The sequence below is a fragment of the Pezoporus flaviventris genome, unplaced genomic scaffold (assembly GCF_033815535.1).
Source record: "Pezoporus flaviventris isolate CSIRO_AGI_PZ_B2104156 unplaced genomic scaffold, CSIRO_AGI_Pfla_v1 ptg000129l, whole genome shotgun sequence".
NCBI classification, from domain to species: Eukaryota; Metazoa; Chordata; class Aves; order Psittaciformes; family Psittacidae; genus Pezoporus; species Pezoporus flaviventris.
Window position 1 is genome coordinate 2,999,254 of NW_026892677.1, and position 18,809 is coordinate 3,018,062.

Consider the following 18,809-nt stretch of genomic DNA (forward strand, 5'->3'; position numbering starts at 1 on the left):
GGAAGTGATGGTGGCTCTACCTCCACAGGGAGAGCCTTCTCACACATTTAAAGGTGAAATTATGGAAAGCTCTCAGTCCTGACCTAAATGTGATCCCATTAAAATCAATGTAATGAAATATATAGCAATGATGAGTGTCATTGAAAGTCCTGTCCTCAAGGTTGGACAGAAACCTCAAGCGCTTAAAGTTATACACACATCAGCATTGATGCTCAAGGAATACTAAACTCCTCTATTCACTGGTAGCACCAGGATGTTGTATGAGATAGATTAATGTACTTTTAGAATAAAATAATCCCAAACTATACATATTTAGAAACAAAAATCCACTTAGTGAGGAAAAACTGTGACAAATATTATCCTTACATTTGCCATCTTCTATTGATTTCCATTGTAAGAAAAGAAAACTGCATTTCTTTTCAGTGAATTAAGGGAGTATACTAAATCACCTGGTCTCCAAAAACACTCTTTAAGAAAAAACAAAACTGGCTAAACTCTAATTTAATGTCTCATAAAGCATATTGACTAACAAGATCAAGCCATAACAGGTAAAAGTTTGACATTTGAAGGCATGGTTCATTCCCTCATTTTTGCAGGCAACGCAGCACCTGTAGCAGGGAATGACTGCTTTATCATGTCTAAAAGGTTCATTCATGTGAAGTGTGATGAGCAAGCAGTGCACAATTTGGCAGTTCTGTTTCATGTCCCTCGTGGGAATACGTGAGATCTTTATAGCCACTGACTCAGCGAGTTACTCATTCGAACTTCTACCCACAGGCAACCAAATGCACCGGTCTGTGTGACTGAAGGTGTCAGAGCCATCTCCTCACATCTTCACCTCTCTGACACCTCTCAGCACAGAAAAGTTCATTACCAAAGTAGTGATTGTATCCTTCCCTGTGAGGGTGCTGAGGCGCTGGCACAGGGTGCCCAGAGAAGCTGTGGCTGCCCCATCCCTGGCAGTGTTCAAGGCCAGGTTGGACACAGGGGCTTGGAGCAAGCTGCTCTAGTGGAAGGGGTCCCTGCCCGTGGCAGGGGTTGGGACTGGAGGAGCTTTAAGGTCCCTTCCAACCCAGACCATTTCATGATTCTATGAAGATGAGGAACGCATGCTCTGACACAGCACACAGCCGTTAATCAGTTTAAAGTGCAGATGTTCTAAGGGTGACAGCACCACTATGGGTTAGTGCTGACCTGACTTTTGAAGCTTGTGATGGATTTTGGTGTTTACCTTGAGAAGCTTTGCATGCAGAAGTAGCGTGTAGGCAGCTTCCGTATAGTTATCACATTCCTTGTGCAGGTCACACAGCTTGTACAAATACCTGCAAGTAATAAAAACAACAGTTCTTCAACGTTACTAAATAATTTAGTCTGGAGATTACAATGGTTCAACTCTATCTCCAACCAACTAAAAGCATGTGGGATTAGTTAAAGCTCCTATTTCTGTGTGCAGACAACCTTTAGGACCATCTGCATTTCTAATGTTGTCTTTTTCCAATGCGCATAAATGACTTGTGCTGATTAATGTATCAAATACAGATTTGCCTTGCAGGAGCTCTCATTCCAGTTGTTCAGCCATGGTGACAGATATAAGTCTTTTTACTTACCTTCAATATGATCCCACCTCTGGAAGGGGTTTCTCTTCATTTGGCTGTTGGGTTTTACTAGTGGCAATTCAAAATCAATCAAAACTGGTTTGAAAAGCCAATGAAAATACGGAACTTTGATATTCATTATGACATAACTTTGATATTTACCATGACATAGCTTCGATATTTATTATGACACACTGTAAGTTTCTTAATAGAAACAGGAGATAACTTGGGTGGGGGTTTGCCAGTGAGAGGCAATTTGTCTTTATAGAGATGCTGAACAGAGCAGCCCACCAGCTCATAACTCCACGTTTATCCACAGTTACCAGTCCTGCTCTTTGCTAGATTTTACTTCCTTTTTTCAGACTAATAAAGCACTCAAACAATTCAAGCAGAAGGGAACAAGTTCCCAAGTGAAAATTCTTCCAACAAGGTAACAAGCACCTGAGAATGCATTGATGAATAATATTTAGATACCTAAAAGGGCACTAAAAACGCAAGCTTCATCATTTTAGCACAACGGTGGAGCCGATTTTAAGCCAAAGTACAAATAGGGGACTGGGAACCCTGGGGTTTACAAAAAGCATAACAATCTATTACCAGTTTTACTTTGTGGGAAAATGGATTTTGAAAGGCTTCTAAAAGCTTTACATTTCAAACAGGCATCAGTCATACTATTATTTAATAGCCCTTTTTACCCCAAGTCACATATTTTGGACCTCACCAGGAGGCAAACTTATTTTCCTACTCAGCTTACTTTGGGCTTATTTATTGGGCAGGTGTCCCTGCCCATGGCAGGGGGGTTGGAACGGGATGATCTTAAGGTCCTTTCCAACCCTAACTATTCTATGATTCTATTCTCTTCATGTGACAATAGTACTGAGGACCTCAGTGCTCATCACAATATAACTGAAGGAGAAGGGGGACAAAACATAGGTCACGACTCTAATTTCTCACACTCACTGTTTTCCAGGTAAGTTTTTAATGCACCTAAGGTTCAAGGTATGGTTTTTAACCTCTTTTCCCTCAGCTGACTGCTTAACATGAGCTTCATTTCCTACAGTTACCCTACAGAAAGGCAAGCGGAGTTTGTCACCGGTCATGATTACAAACCTGATGTACATTTCTTCTCTCTCGATCTCCTTGTAGAAGTTCTGAAAAACAACATCATTTTGTTACAAAGCCTTTGATTTCACAGCCTGGGATGTACACAGAACATGCTCGGAATTAAAAATTCATAACTGTGGAACACCGACCTCAAAGCTGCAAAATGAAATTTGCCTCCAGTGCTAGAACACAAGTTATTTAACGCACAAAGTCGAACGCTGTGATGTTTCATGATGTACCGTATTAGGGCTTATGTCTCATTGCAAAGGTTAAGATTTGGAAGAGTTTTACTGCTAGAAATGTGCTTCTGGCATTTGCAAGTAACACATCATGAATCGTCTGCACTTGAAACTTTGCAGTATGCAAACCCATCATTTCTAAGCACAATTGTTGTGTGGATTTAAAACTCCAAACCTTAGTTGAGCAATACATCATCTGCCCTTGAATTCTAAAAGTTTCCTTGGAAATAAAAAGCTGGATTAGTGTTATTTATCTGGTTCCATATGCCATGCATTATCATCACTTTCTTCTGAAATGTTTGAATGCCTCCAGTCTTGAGATAAACTAGTTAACGTGACCAATATTGGAAATGCAATAAATGATAAATTGGGTGAGATATTAAAGGCATTTCTGAATCGAGTTTAAAGTTTGCTTTCAAAAGTGAAAACGTATCTAAGAAAAAAAAATACAAAGAAATTTCTTCACTGAATTGAAGTTTCAATGTGAAATGAAACCAGTCTGAGTAGCCACTGATCACAGAACCATGGAACGGTTTGGGTTGGAAGGGACCTTAAAGCTCCTCCAGCCCCAACCCCTGCCACGGGCAGGGACACCTTCCACTAGAGCAGCTTGCTCCAAGCCCCTGTGTCCAACCTGGCCTTGAACACTGCCAGGGATGGGGCAGCAACAGCTTCTCTGGGCACCCTGTGCCAGCGCCTCAGCACCCTCACAGGGATGAACTTCTTCCTAATAGCTCATCTCAATCTCCCCTCTAGCAGGTTAAAGCCATTGCCCTTGTCCTGTCCCTACATGCTCCTGTAAAAAATCACTCTAATAGATGCACAATCTCCATATAAAACTGCTCCCTTTAAAACAGAACCAAAAGATGATTGATCTATATTCCATGGTTGGAAATGATGTATTATTCTGTGGACATACCATCTTAGCTGATATAACCGCTCCCTGCTTTTGACTTCAACTCCAAAGACAAACTGAGCCACGTGAACAATTTCTGCCGGTTTACCTTACTTGTGTTTTGATTGCTTTTTTTAAAGTACAGGAGACTTCTGAGTTAGCTGGATCAATACTGTTATTGAATTTTATCCCAATGTTGCTGCAGCTGCTCTGCCCTTCTGATGCAGCTCAAGTAGCGACACGAAATCAAGCAAAACGGGAAGATGCAGGATGATGTTACGTTGCCCACAGATCCCTCTCCCCCTAAAGCAGTCTTCGTGCCTGTCCCATCTTTGGGGACAGGTTCCCACATCCCCCTTATGCTGTGCTGGCCCACATGCGTGCGGCTCTGCAGTCAATTGGGCAAGCAACTGGTGGGGATGAAAAGTAACCAGAGGGGAAGAGCCTGAGCTTTGAGCAAGATCCCTCCTTAGATTTTCCCCATCCCTGGCAGTGCTCAAGGCCAGGTTGGACACAGGGGCTTGGAGCAAGCTGCGCTAGTGGAAGGTGTCCCTGCCCGTGGCGGGGGTTGGAACTGGAGGAGCTTTTAGGTCCCTTCCAACACAAACCAGTCTGGTATTCAATGATTTGCTCTGCTGCCTTGATGGCATGCTTGCTTTTACCAGGATTGCCAGCAGTCGGAATAAGCAGCTGAGGGAATGGAGACAACTTGTATTTTATTTTTTAACATTAGCACTGGCTTAAATGCATATTAAAACCTCTGACTTAAACTGTATTCAATACAGGCAAACTTAATCCTGTGAAAGCCTCTGCTTTCCCAATTAATAACTCTTTGAGACCTCAGGTGGGAATTGTGCTGAGTTATCAGCCCTGGGTTGGATTCTTGCAAAGGCATAAATTCAACTCCAGGTGCCTGGAGAATGATGAAAAGGCTCAGCTGGCCCTGGAGGCCAAATGGGACTTTAAAATCAAGCTCCAGTTTTAAATCACGCCTACTGAAAGCAAAGGGAAGTTCTGCCCTGAGATGCTTTCCTGCATTTCCTGCAGACTTCAATGCATGGCTGTCTCACGATGATTTAACTTGGCAGCAGTAAGTCGCCCACAATATTTATCATCTACAAATACTTGAAGAATTCAGATGACAAAAATCAGCATCAGGTGATGCTGTTGCAGACACTCAGAGCAAACCAAACCAACCCTCAAGTGTGCCATCGGTCCCCCTGCGCTTGGTACGGCAAGGATTACTCGGAGGAGATTCGGAGTATTAGGATGAGGGGAAATAAATTCACCTTCCCAAGGAAACGCTTCCAGGTTTATAAATTGTTGTCATGTTTGAAAGCATTCGGTGTCTGTGAGTTTTTATTTCCTTGGTAGAACTGGCAGCTTTTCTTACTCCGATTCTGTTCGGGAGGATGCTACGACTTTTCTAGGGGCAAACTAATGGCACTTACTAGATCAAAAACTGGTGAGAACTCTCCAGGTCCCCCCTTTTTTCCATTTCCTAAATGTTCTTTTGTGCTCAGAGAGGAAAAACAAACTAAAAATAAACTCCCAGTATTTGATTTGATGTCTCCATCTTCTCTCCCATCCTAATGGGCACCATCTAACTTACAGCTTATGCAACGGTGCAGCACAATGGTTGCACTACACAAGCTGAAGCTGTCTGCGTTACCTGCAAGTACTAAAGCTACAAACTATTTACTCTGCTCTTTCCAGACCAGCCTGAACAAAATCCATCAGCCACAGCCCATAAATGATAATCACTGTCTGTGCCCCGCATGTTTAAGCTACATAAAAGCTTTGGTAATGATATGGAGATGAAAGCTCTGAATATTTCGTGGCTAACAGTTTGATACGGAGTCCCAGTGGAAAAATCAAATCCAGCTAGCACTATGTTTGGGGGTCTCTAAAATGTATTTTGCTATTTTTCCATATGTGCTGATTTTGTGCTAGTAAAATCTTAGACTAATGCTTCCACTGAGGAGCATAATGTGAGTGCTATGGGGATAACTTCACCGTTTCCAGCTCTAGCCTAAATGGACAAAGGATTCTAGTATAGAGTAGATACTCCAGAATTTCTATAGCTCAGAGGAGGAAACTTCACATCAGTGAGGAAAACAACCCCAGCTTTTTCTGCTGTAAATGAAATAGTAACACTCAAATTTCCTCAAAAATTTGAATATGAAAGCTGAGCAATGAGCATAATACAAATGGCATTGCAAAGGCATGAAGATTTCAGTAGTAAACTGCGTATTACTCCAACGTTCTGTACGTCAAAGTGGTTTCCTGCATAAAGCTGTTCATACATCAATTGTAAATGTCAATGAACAGCCCTCAGAGATCAGGCCCTGAAGCATTTCTTCTTAAATCTTCCCTTAGAATCAATTAAAGAAGGAATAATCCATGTTTTCATAGGTCCACCTTCATTAAAAAAGGAAAGAAACCCAAAAGTACTTCAAAGTTTCATGAGGTTCCCAACACATACTCTTGTTTTACACCACCCTCTTGTTAAAGGTGCAAAATGAAGGATACAACAGTCATTTCAGGCTGGGGACTTCCCTTTGCTTACCAGCACGTTGACAGTACAGCTCATGCGGTTCTCCTTGTTCTCGTCATGCATTATGGTCCTGTAGTCCAACAACCTCTCCATTAAGCGGACCACAAGCTTCACAAAGGTTTCTCCACTCTTAGCAAGGTATTTGTGCTTCCTGCAGTGCTCCAAGAGGCTGAAAAACCAATTCCATTCGCCTTGTTAACCGCATGTCCAAGAAACCCCTTTGACTCTGGTGCAATCTTAAGCACTGTGCATCATTAACAGGTTTTAATTCTTTCTAGCCTACAAAGTTCATTGTGGTCTAATTGCTCCTGCCTTTACCGCGACATAAACCTCACCGCTCCTCAACACTTACATTTTGTCGAATAACACTTTGTACTGTTCATCTCCTCGGCCTCCTTCCACTTCATGATCCAGTTTCGTGATGATCTCGTTTTCAAACTATAATTAAACAAAGCAAGCGTAAATAATCAGATGGCAAATCTTTCACTTCATTACTGTAGGCTCGACGCTTCACAGACTGGTTGGGTATCTCGGTGAGATGTTTAGCCACTATTTTAAAGCCTGATTGACTTTAGGAGTTCGCAGTCGCTGATATCAGAGCATCCATGATGATGCCCTGCCCTACAAGGACGTTTTTTTTTGTTGAAGAAGTCATTGGTCATGTTGTTAAATGATGTGTAAATATTTGCATTATGAAAAACTAAGTAAGGAGGTTAATGACAAGAGTGAGGGCAGGGAAAAGGAAGACACAAAGCCAGGCACAGAATGTCCCCTGCAATAATGGCAACAGCAACAAAAGTTAAATGCAGAAATGTCGAAAGCTCTACGAGAGAGAACATGTAACACCTAAGGCTGGATAGCTCAGCCACATGCACAGCCCAGCATAGAATCACAGCATCCTGGAATGGTTTCTGTTGGAAGGGACCTTAAAGCTCAGACAGTTCCAACCCCTGCCACGGGCAGGGACACCTTCCACTAGAGCAGCTTGCTCCAAGCCCCTGTGTCCAACCTGGCCTTGAACACTGCCAGGGATGGGGCAGCCAAAGCTTCTCTGGGCATCCTGTGCTAGCGCCTCAGCACCCTCAACCCTCACCCTAACATCCCTTAACATCCCTTTCAGCATACAGATACTGACTCACAGTGGGACACAACTTGATAAACCTGTCAATGAGTCACTGCAGAGGAGAAGGAAGTTGTTTCAAACAACTTAACAGTAATACTTTTATTTGGGCAATATTAGAGTCATAGAATCCCAGGTTGGAAGGGACCTCAAGGATGATCTGGTCCAATCTCTCTTGGCGAAAGCATGTCCTAGAGTAGATGGCCCAAGACTAAGCTTCCCGCTGAATCTTGACAGTGTCCAGCACTGGGAAATCCACCACTTCCCTGGGGAATGCAAACTGAAGTGGGCATTAGAATGTATTTTAAATGCAAATTGGATAACTCAACGGATTTTTAATGATTACAGAGGCTTTTCCCTGCTGCTCCACTCCCTAGGGTCCAGGTTAGGAATGAATGCAAACTGCTCCCTCTAGGCCTGCTGCTATGGAGTGAATCTGTCCAGTCAGCTAATTTCTAATTCTTCATTAAAAAAGCACAGACATCCCTAAGCTATCGTCAAGAGACCTGAGCAGAAGAGCCTGGGCTAGAAGGGAGCTTATGGCAGGGGAACAGGAGCCCATTAGTCAGTGTGAGTTTATTGACAGGACACTTGTCTGCAAGTTCTTTCACTGTCACTTGCTTTAGCAGTCCCCACCCATCCCGAGGAGAAGCAAAGGGCCACCTGACTGAGAACAAAGAGTACTAACATTTTGTAAATGTCAAGAGATGTACTTTGCATCTGCAGTTAATATTAACAGCAGATAACGTACCAATGAAAGAACGAACTGTCTGCAGCTTGACAGACTTCCAGACACAGGATGCACTTCCAGAAACACTGGGCTGCCTGGTCCTGCACCTCTGTTTGAGCTATGAGCTTTCCCTCCTAGCACTACACTTCAACTCCTACTGTGCACCCATAACCTATGGAATTTCTCATTGTTTCCACTGATCAAAATAACAGAATCCCAGAATCCCAGACTGGTTTGTGTTGGAAGGGACCTTAAAGCTCCTCCAGCTCCAACCCCTGCCACGGGCAGGGACACCTTCCACTAGAGCAGCTTGCTCCAAGCCCCTGTGTCCAACCTGGCCTTGAACACTGCCAGGGATGGGGCAGCCACAGCTTCTCTGGGCACCCTGTGCCAGCGCCTCAGCACCCTCACAGGGAAGAGCTTCTGCCTAAGAGCTCATCTCAGTCTCCCCTCTGGCAGGTTAAAGCCATTCCCCTTGGCCTGGCCCTACAGGACCTTGTCCAAAACCCTCTCCAGATTTCTTGTTGGTCCATTTAGGCACTGGAAGGCTGCTCTAATGAAAACAGTATTAGCTCCTCTGTTGCAGCCACCCAGCAGTGTCCCATCAACAGAGGCTCTCTCTGGCTGCACAAGGCAGGCTTTTGCTGAAAGCCTGTAAGCAAAATTAGAGCCTTGTTTTTCCCTGGGAACACCAGCAAGGAGGCAGCAAGGACAGCCTCGAAGGGCGCTGCAGTCGAGATCATGCACTAAAGCTGTCGGTGATATCTAAGCTGAAAGGCAAAACATCAAAATCTATGCACCAAGAAGAAATAACCTTGCAGAGGACCCTGCCAGCTCATCACCCAACAGGCAATGAGAACATAGGGTGACTATTCCAGAGCACCCTGGACACCAGCGCAGAGGGGGTGAGCTCCATTTGTGGGCTGAACCAGAATAGGATGCTGTGTGTGGCCACCCACTGGTGATGCTGCCCTGGCCACGGCACCACTGCTCAGCACATCAGCAAAGAAGCAGGGGATAACAGGAGACAGGGATTTGGATGTTGGAGAGGGACTCTTCATCAAGGACTGCAGTGATAGGACAAGGGGTGATGGGTTCAAACTGAAACAGGGGAAGTTCAGGTTAGAGATAAGGCAGAAGCTCTTCCCTGTGAGGGTGCTGAGGCGCTGGCACAGGGTGCCCAGAGAAGCTGTGGCTGCCCCATCCCTGGCAGTGTTCAAGGCCAGGTTGGACACAGGGGCTTGGAGCAAGCTGCTCTAGTGGAAGGTGTCCCTGCCCGTGGCAGGGGGTTGGAACCAGAGCAGCTTTAAGGTCCCTTCCAACCCAAACCAGTCTTGGATTCAGTGATTCGATGATTTTCTACACAGTCAGCCCCACGGGGGAGCTGAGGAAGAGAAGCTGTCACCTCCAGCCAGCACTGCTTTAGCTAAGAAGAGAAACTGGATAATTTTTAGCCCACGCTGTCAAGTTCTGCTGGCATATTTATTTCAGCAAGAAGTGTGAGATCACCCTCACCAGCAGACCTATGTCATCATGAAGCTGACAGTCAGGGAGCGCTTCTCACCACCTTCATCGCTTTACATCACTCTGAGCAGGCACAGTAGCCATGTCCACCACTGATCTCTTTCTGGCAACACACGCTGCATTTCAGGCCCTGCCTACACAATCCCACCTCAGCCAAGGGGTTATCATAAGGCCTCTACCAAAACATAGGTTCCTGGAATGTGTTGGGTTGGAAGGGACCTTAAAGCTCATCCAGTTCCAACCCCCTGCCATGGGCAGGGACACCCTCCACTAGAGCAGTAGAGAAACAGACATGCCCTTAGGTCTGCCACAACCCCCTTGTCCTGCAATAACTGCTTCACGTGCAGGGTGAGGTAAACCTGGTCAGAGCAAGAGAAAACCCTGCAGCAAGAAAGGGTGAGGAGAAGCATCCGGTCCATCCCCGCAGCTGGAGGCGCCTGCCTGATCTCCTGGCAGCTCCTTTTGTGCTGAAGCCCACAGCCAAGCTGAATCTGTGGCACTGGACTGTAGAGAAGCTCTTGTTTTCCCAGGAAAAAATCCTTTTTAGGCAGAAATTCACATTGGCAAGAGGGATTTGCTTGTGGCAATGCCAAGATACTCCTCTTCGCTGGGACAACTCAATCGCTGAACATCTTAGGCTCCACAGTAGCAACATAAAAGTCCACAGTCAAAGCCAAGACTGTATTTTTTCTCCCTTTCCAAGTCTCCATGTTCTTTCTCAGCATTGACTGCAGTAATGTTCACCTCATTCCCTACCTCCATGTGAAGCCCCAGGCCGTTTGTCCTCTGCCTTCGAGTTGGGAGATTTATTTTTCTCAGTACCTGGCAGCCCACAGAATGGTGTTACAAAGAGAGGAACAACATCTCTGCTCTGAGCTCAGTGACTACAAGCTATCACGACGAATAACAGCAGAAGTCCTGCTCACCTACCACTCAGAGCAAATTGAGGATCCAGACTAACATGTACAAGTCGATAGAACCGTGAGGTGTCAGGAAACCTGAGCTACACATTGCACCAAGTGTAAAGCAATAAAACCAAGTCCCAAGCAACAGATATTCCCTCTTAAAGCAATTTTTGTTATTGTGCGTGAGTGTTTCAAGGATAACCCCCTAAACCTCAGATTAAATCATTTCAAAGGTGCTCTTCTGTTCCTCAAATAATCCATGGAATCACAGAAGCACCGAGTGGAAGAGACCTCCAAGGTCATTTCATCCAACCTCCCAGGGGACGCAGGATTATTGCCAACAACAGATGAACCGCGACGTGCTTAGCCAAGTCCTGAACGCCTCCATGGATGGATGACTACACAGCCCCTCTGGATAACCTGTTCCACTCCCTCGCTGCTTGCCTTGCGAAGACATGAATGAAAAGTGAAGTGGAATAAGGCTTTGAATACAACGAACCTATTATCCCAGAATTGACAGGGAAATGAGGAAAGGAAGAATAATACAATCCGCCTCCTCCACGAAGCAAACACAAGCTGAAGCACGTTCCCGTAGTACAAGGACGTGTCAAGTAAAACACTGAAGCAACACAATGATGAAACAGGGAAGTCACAAAATTCATGTTCTTTAATGAGACCAGACCGAAATTGACTTTCTAGAGCAATGTGAAAAACGACACTCGCTGCCAGCATGAGCCCTTTAGGTGATACATTTTCTTAGCAAGAGATTACTCAGACAAAGAAGAGCAATTACATTTGTCATAGAGGATCTTCAGCATCTTCCTGATACCTGTTTCACTCAGACTTCTGTGAATCTAGGCTTTGATGGGCCATCTCCCTAACGGCCCTCTTGGGTCAGAGCTAGACTTGCGGAATTTCAGGGGTTTTAAGGACTATTAAGAATATCTTTGCTCTTCAATCATTCTTGATACTTCCCAAGGCATCGGTGTGATGCAGGTCATGCAAGTCAGATGACTAAACGGTATTTAACGCAGTTAAAATTCCTTCTGCAGGCTTCTACAGAAGAACAGTTCATCAACACAAGTTGAAGGCTATGGTCCACACTGGGAGCCCTGGAACTGACCAACCTTTGCCATCCAGAGCGACCTTGAATGCTTGAGACGTGAGCAATGCCAGCCTCATGAACTTCAACAAAACCAAGTGCAAGGTCCTACACCTGGGTTGGAGCAATCCCAGGCACAGCTATAGGTTTGAGAAGAGATTCAGAGCAGCCCAAGGAGAAGGACTTGGGGGTGTTGGTTGATGAGAAAATGAACATGAGCCGGCTTCAGTGTGCGCTTGCAGCCCAGAAAGCAACCGTATCCTGGGCTGCATCAAAAGGAGCGTGACCAGCAGGTCGAAGGAGGTGATCCTGCCCCTCTACTCTGCTCTCGTGAGACCTCACCTGGAGCATTGTGTGCAGTTCTGGGGTCCTCAGCATAAAAAGGACATGGAACTGTTGGAACAAGTCCAGAGGAGGCCACAGGGATGATCAGGAAACTGGAGCACCTCCCGTATGAAGACAGGCTGAAGAAGTTGGGGCTGTTCAGCCTGGAGAAGAGAAGGCTGCGTGGAGACCTCAGAGCAGCCTTCCAGTATCTGAAGGGGGCCTATAGGGATGTGGGGAGGGACTCTTCATTAGGGACTGTAGTGACAGGACAAGGGGTAATGGGTTAAAACTTAAACAGGGGAAGTTTAGATTGGATCTAAGGAGGAAATTCTTTCCTGTGAGGGTGCAGAGGCACTGGAATGGGTTGCCCGGGGAGGTTGTGAATGCTCCATCCCTGGCAGTGTTCAAGGCCAGGTTGTATGGGGCTTGGAGAAACGTGCTCTAGTGTGAGACGTCACTTCCCACGGCAGGGAGTTGGAACTAGGGCAGCTTTAAGGTCCCTTCCAACACAAACCGTTCCATGGTTCTATGATTCTAAGCTAATAGCTCTGGGACAGGTCATCTGACATCTGTTGATAAAGCCACAAATTTTGCTTTTATACTTTTTAAGTGCATACAGTAGCACAAAGCAGGCCTGCAATTACTGTGATGGAATTTCCTCTCAAGTGAAGAAGCCCCAGGTACTCAATATTTATGTTATACAGCCAGTGACACTTGCTGAGGCTCTTTGTGAAGGCTTAGAGGGTGTATCTGGCACCATCACTGAGTTAGAATCATATCCTTCAGTGAAAGCTTGAGGGGTGATGTTAGGAAGATTACAGGAAATTATTACCGACTCTCCCTTGCAGCTGATCAAGATCTCAGCTTCTCTTTAGGACGTGTGATTGAACAGGAGCAAAGATTATATCCACCACTTCATCTGTCTGTTACCATCTCCCATCCGGGGAAAATAAATCAATGTAAGCTATCCAGCATCTTCAAGTGTCAGCTCAACTAATCCCTTTTGGGTTTAGGTTTACCTCAAGTGTGGTCAGGGTATATTTGCAGCACTGACTGACAATTTAATCTAGCTGCAGATGAGGAGGACTTTCAACCCTCCAAGCTGCTATAAATCTGTTTTGATATGGGATAATAATGAATTTGCCATATAAAATGCAAGTGACAGATAACAGCACTCGAAATTAGTCCTAATGCAGAAATAGCACACAATTCTGGAAAACTTTCTTCAAAAGCTGCTGTGAAAATCAGTGGCAATTCCCAAGAGTTTCATCTCTTCCCTTTCCTGTTTTCCACAGCATTCTAGTAGGCTAACAGCTCTGGTGGCCATTTAATAGTAGGTGCTTTTGGAGGTCTCTTATGCATTGCCTGTCCCTATTGCTCTTCAGGTGGCACAAGGGGGGAATCCTGATAGTTTCCAAAAGGCTGGGATTTTTTTACTGTGAGGGTGGGAAAACACTGGCAGGGGATGCCCAGAGAGGTGGAGGATGCGCCATCCCTGGAACCATTCAAGGCCAGGCTGGATGTGGTTCTGGGCAACCTGATGTAGTTGAAGATGTCCCTGCTTATTGCAGGGGGTTGGACTGGATGAGCTTCCAAGGTCCCTTCCAATCCAAACCTGTCTGTGATTCTATGACTCTAGTTCCAACCCCTGCCACAGGCAGGGACACCTTCCACTAGAGCAGCTTGCTCCAAGCCCCTGTGTCCAACCTGGCCTTGAACACTGCCAGGGATGGGGCAGCCACAGCTTCTCTGGGCACCCTGTGCCAGCGCCTCAGCACCCTCACAGGGAAGAGCTTCTGCCTAAGAGCTCATCTCAGTCTCCCCTCTGGCAGGTTAAAGCCATTCCCCTTGGCCTGGCCCTACAGGCCCTTGTCCAAAGCCCCTCTCCAGGTTTATTGTTAAATGTTAGAAATGAATTTAAAAGATCTATTCTTAATTTCTTCTGTCTTTACTCGTTGAATTCTCTTCACAATGGAACACCAGCTAGAGGTACTTCAGTTGCACCCGTAGTCTTATTTTAGTATCATATGCATTATGCATTCATTTATTATGCATTCCTATATGATTCTGCATTATGCACTCATTGCTTATGCATTCCCATATCATTTTTCTATCTTTTTGGCTATGGCTCCTTTATGCTAAGTGCCATTCCCATTTGCAGAAAGCAGGACAGATGTGTTGCGTTTTGGGGGCTCTTTCCTCAGATCATTACTTTTACAGAACTCCTTACTCTACCAGGGTGAGAACACATGCTGGAACTTGCATGCTTATACACTGATGCTAACAGCACCAGACACTGATGATTCTCCTTGGTAATGCAGTTCAGCCTGAAAACCAGACATATGGGACTTCTAATTTCTTCTTGCTCATTACTGCAGAGTCGGGGGGAACACCTTCTCAATTTTACTTTGAAGGGTAAGGATCCTTCCTTCCCACTTGATAGGAAATGGAATTATGTCAGGGAAGAGGCTGGGGTAGTGCTTCTGACTCAATCCCTTACCTTATTTTGTTAGTAGGGGTTTTTGGCTCCTAAAGTAAACTACTTCTAACAGCATGGACCAGTTTAGTTGAAAGAAATCATACTGTGAGGCAGCGCCATGAGATAGGAAGAACCTACCCAACACCTCCCACTGCCTCCTCCATGTTCTCTTTTGTACCAGTTCCTGCACTGGCACCTTTCTACGAAGAGGTTCAACTCAAAAGAAGCAGAACATCCCATCAGCAATGACACGGGTCCAGAAAAGGGAAGTTAGAAGTTTTGGGTAGGCAAACAACAGGAGTGCTCATAGGAAGCGGAGCCAGAACAAGTGACAGCAGGGAGCGAGAGGCAGCAAAATCAGGAGGTTGAAGTTTTTATGCTCTGAGTTCCACAGTTCAGCTGGATGATTGTTTCATGATGAACTTTCTCTCCTGCTGTCACCACGGGATCCATCACATTCACCTGACCAGGCCTTGAACAATCAAACCAATTCTCTTTCATCGCTCCTGGGGCTCTGCCCTATTCCCTTTGATCTGGAGGGCTCACTAGCGAAACAGGCAAACAGAATAAAGCAGAGTGGAGCAGGAGGCATCTTTTTCTATGGGGAAGCTTCGGTCCCACACTGACTTTAGAATCGGATTCATGCTTTGAGGTACAGGCTACTTTGAAGCCTTATATGGGCTTCAAAGCACCTTAAGAGGGAGAGAACAGAAATGGGCAACTCCAGCTTTTAATTCAGTCGGCCTTTAATTTGTGCTGTAAAAACGAAGGGAATTACCTTCGGTTTTGCCCAGGAAGAACAGAAATCCCCATTCTGTGTGTTACCGGTTTCACCAGGCAAACCAACCTATCGTGCAACTCAAACCACCCTAGGGAAAGCTGTGTGCTTATTACCCAAACCATCGCAGCACTGAAGTTGTGCAGAAAATTCAACTTCCTCCCCCCCCAGAGCATCTGCTGGAGAAGTGGAGCCAATCTAAACCCTTGTTGATGTGACTAATAAGGTTAGATAATTGGATTTCTGGCAGATTTAGTTTAACAGCAGCCAACCATTCAATTTGGAAGTTCTCTTTGAAAGCCAGGCTGGACAATAATAATTGGTAGTTCCATATAGACAACATAATGCAGTGCATTACACCGACACATTAAGTATGAAAGCTTGCCTAGCTACTGCTAATACTAACACAAATTATTGTACATCTATGTCTATCACTTAAGCATAAAAGAGACAAAAAGAGCCAGAAACTAGAGGCCAGGCAGACCCACTTCTGTTCCCAAGGAAACCACAGAGCAAGCCCTCATGAAAGCTATTTTCTGGTACACAAAGGGAGAGAAGGTGACTGGGAAAAGCCAATAAGGATTTACTAAGGGTAAACCACATCTGAGCAACCAGATTGCCTCCTGTGATGAAACTATCTGCTGAGTGGGTGATGAGCTGTGGTTGTCTCGATCTTAGCAATGAGTTTGAGAGTCTCCCAAGCATACTTGACGAGTTGGTAAGATATGGACTGGATAGACAGAGTAAGAGATAAGTGTAAAAAGGGATCTCAAAGGGTGATGCTTTAATAACTCTGACAGTCTAAAAGACACCCAACGAGAAACTGTAGAGTTTAAGGAAGAGAAATGTCAAGTCCTGAACCTGGGATGGCATAGTTGCAAGCAACAGTATAAGATGCTCTGATGGAAGAACCTGGTAGACAGCAAGCTGAGCATGAAGAAGCAGTGTGCCCCTTTACTTGCACTTCTTGCACCAAGAAGAGTACAGCTAGAAGATCAACATGATTATTCCACTTGCTGATCCATGGCTGGAATACTGCCTCCAGCTTTGGTTCCCCCAGCTGAAGATAGGCACTGCCAAATTGGAGATGGTCTAATGGAGAGCCAACAGCATGAGCAGAGTGTTGGAGAACCCGGCCCAAAGAACGGGTAAAAGAACTGGGTTTGTTCAGCCTATAGAAAAGCAGACTCAAGCCTTCCAACACCTAAAAGGTGGTTATAGAGGAGATGGAGTTACTCAGTTTACAAAGATGCACAGTGACAGCACAAGCAGCAACAGGCTCAAGTTGATTCAGGGGAATTCCACCTGGATCTAAGAAGAAAAGACATAAACATTGGAACAGGTCACTGGAAATACTTAATACTGAGCTTCAGATGGCCCCGATACCCCAATTTAAGGCCCGGTTTGGACCAGACGACTACCAGAGGTCCCATCCAACCTAGACTTCTCTATAATTCTCTGCTTTTTACAAGCTGTGATCGTCATTGCTCCAAACCCAATCTGAGCTACTCGGCAAACTACACAGCTACATTATCTGCCAAACTGTAAATGGACAGATTGATTATTCCCTGTCAGACTTAACTGTTCACTCCAAATGGGCTGAAAACCAGTTTATTACCTCTGCATCTGTCGCATCAATGCTATGTCCATAAAGAAAGAAGCTATACTGACATAAGAAATATATGCTGAGTACCTACAATCCAAGACATCTCTGACTTTAGCGTGAGCCATTTTTCTTCTCAAAAGACAAAAAGGATTTGTGTGAAATATTTAAGACATTCATTTATTAAAATCACCCAACTCTTCCCCACAAAGCTGCTCTCCTTCTGTCAAGAAAACACAGGGTCATAAATTCAGCTATAAAGTTACCCTCGGATTTTTCATGATCCATATAATTGTACAACTAAAAAATGACAAGCAACAAAAGAGAGCAGCTGACAGGAAACTGTTTAAATGGCTTCCCAGTGAGCATTTCAATCTTTACACTAGCATCAGACCCAAGCATAAGAAGGAATGAGGATGCAGTAATTGGATGGATCCAAAACACAGTTCACAACTTTTCCAGACACCATCCAGCACAAAACAAATCAAAGTAATAAAGCTGATGCCATTTCCCTTGCTTAAGTCTCTCCATGCAGATATTCATTTACTCTGGCTACAGATTTATTAAGAGCTGGTTATGAATAATGGTTCACAAAAAAAGTATGGAAAAGGAGAAGATTTTTCATCCAAGAAAGGAAACTGCCAATAGAAAGGGAATAAAATAAACAACACACGTCAAACCTGATTGTAATATTCACAAGGTGATATAATGAACTGGCAGACATTCCACATTGCAAAGGACCTACAGGGCTTATAGCATAACACTACCTGGCCTAACCACTCTTATAGTCAATCCATAAGGCAAAGTTCCTAAGGAAAGAAGGTCAAGTGAATGATGTCAGGGAAGATTCTTTTACCCCACTTGCCTCTCAGAAGTTGATGCTAGCAGGGTAAGATTGTGTGTGCTTATCCAAGGCCTTCCCTCTGCATGGTAAAATGAAATAGAATAAAAATGCTTCGTGTGTTAGGCTTCGCAGGGCCTGTGCAGCATAAAGAGTATCAAAATGACAAGATACCAGGGTTGAGACACTCGTACAGGTTGTAATTTCTTTTGCCACGTTATCAGGCCTCCTCTATGTCCAATTTAACTCTGAAGCAGACTGCTTCTCTGAGTCACAGGGACAATTTTAGACATCTGTTTTTGCTCTCCTTTTGTATCATACCAAAAGGTTTCATCTTCTTCATGCAAACACCTCCTTCCGGAAGAATTTAAGAGCAAGAAAAGAAAAGCTCTATAGACACTCAAGGGTTACACAAAGTAAGCAAATCCATAATTATATCAAATAACAAATTCGTACGTTTTGTCAACGAACAAGCAAATCTCTCTTACAAACTTTAGGTATCTGCAGGTTACTGCTTACCATCTGGAAGCTTCTCGTAGAATGGAATTCACACTGCATCATGTCAAAGAAGATCGGGATTGTAGCTTTCCGGAGCTCGGTTTCAGGGATGAGCGTCATTTCTAAGATAGGTCCCACCATTTCTGGGATGAACTTGATTTTATGCTGACCTTTAAGAGAAAAGAGGCATTTTCAAGTTAACGAACAGCCACTCTGATAGAAGATAACACTTATAAAAGCTGTATCGGTAAGGGTTCATAGCATTAGAAAGTAGTTTTCAAGATCTAACTCCTGAAACCCATATTATTATTTATGCCATAAGAGGGGAAGGATGTGGGATGTATAAACCCAAACTAACATCAGTTGCTGGATCCATAGCCAAGCTGGAACTGCCAGATTTTCCACAAAGAACCCATATTTGCTCACATATATTAAGCTCCAAGGGATTTTATTAAATACAACTTCTGGTTGGCAGAGAAGAAGGCTAAAAGGCATCACTTGTATTAACTTAT

The 18,809-nt window shown here is 44.5% G+C and overlaps 1 protein-coding gene across 2 annotated transcripts in view; it reads right to left on the bottom strand.

Annotated features, from left to right (window-relative positions):
• Positions 1–18,809, bottom strand: part of DOCK1 (dedicator of cytokinesis 1) — a 315,244-nt gene that overhangs the window by 62,553 nt on the left and 233,882 nt on the right. For both annotated transcript variants that reach the window (XM_061478569.1, XM_061478568.1), the window contains exons 33-37: positions 18,319–18,467; positions 6,743–6,828; positions 6,403–6,559; positions 2,706–2,746; positions 1,232–1,322 (exon numbers count right to left, since the gene is read on the bottom strand). In XM_061478569.1, coding sequence (XP_061334553.1) covers positions 1,232–1,322; positions 2,706–2,746; positions 6,403–6,559; positions 6,743–6,828; positions 18,319–18,467 — 524 coding nt within the window. The remainder of the gene's footprint in view (positions 1–1,231; positions 1,323–2,705; positions 2,747–6,402; positions 6,560–6,742; positions 6,829–18,318; positions 18,468–18,809) is intronic.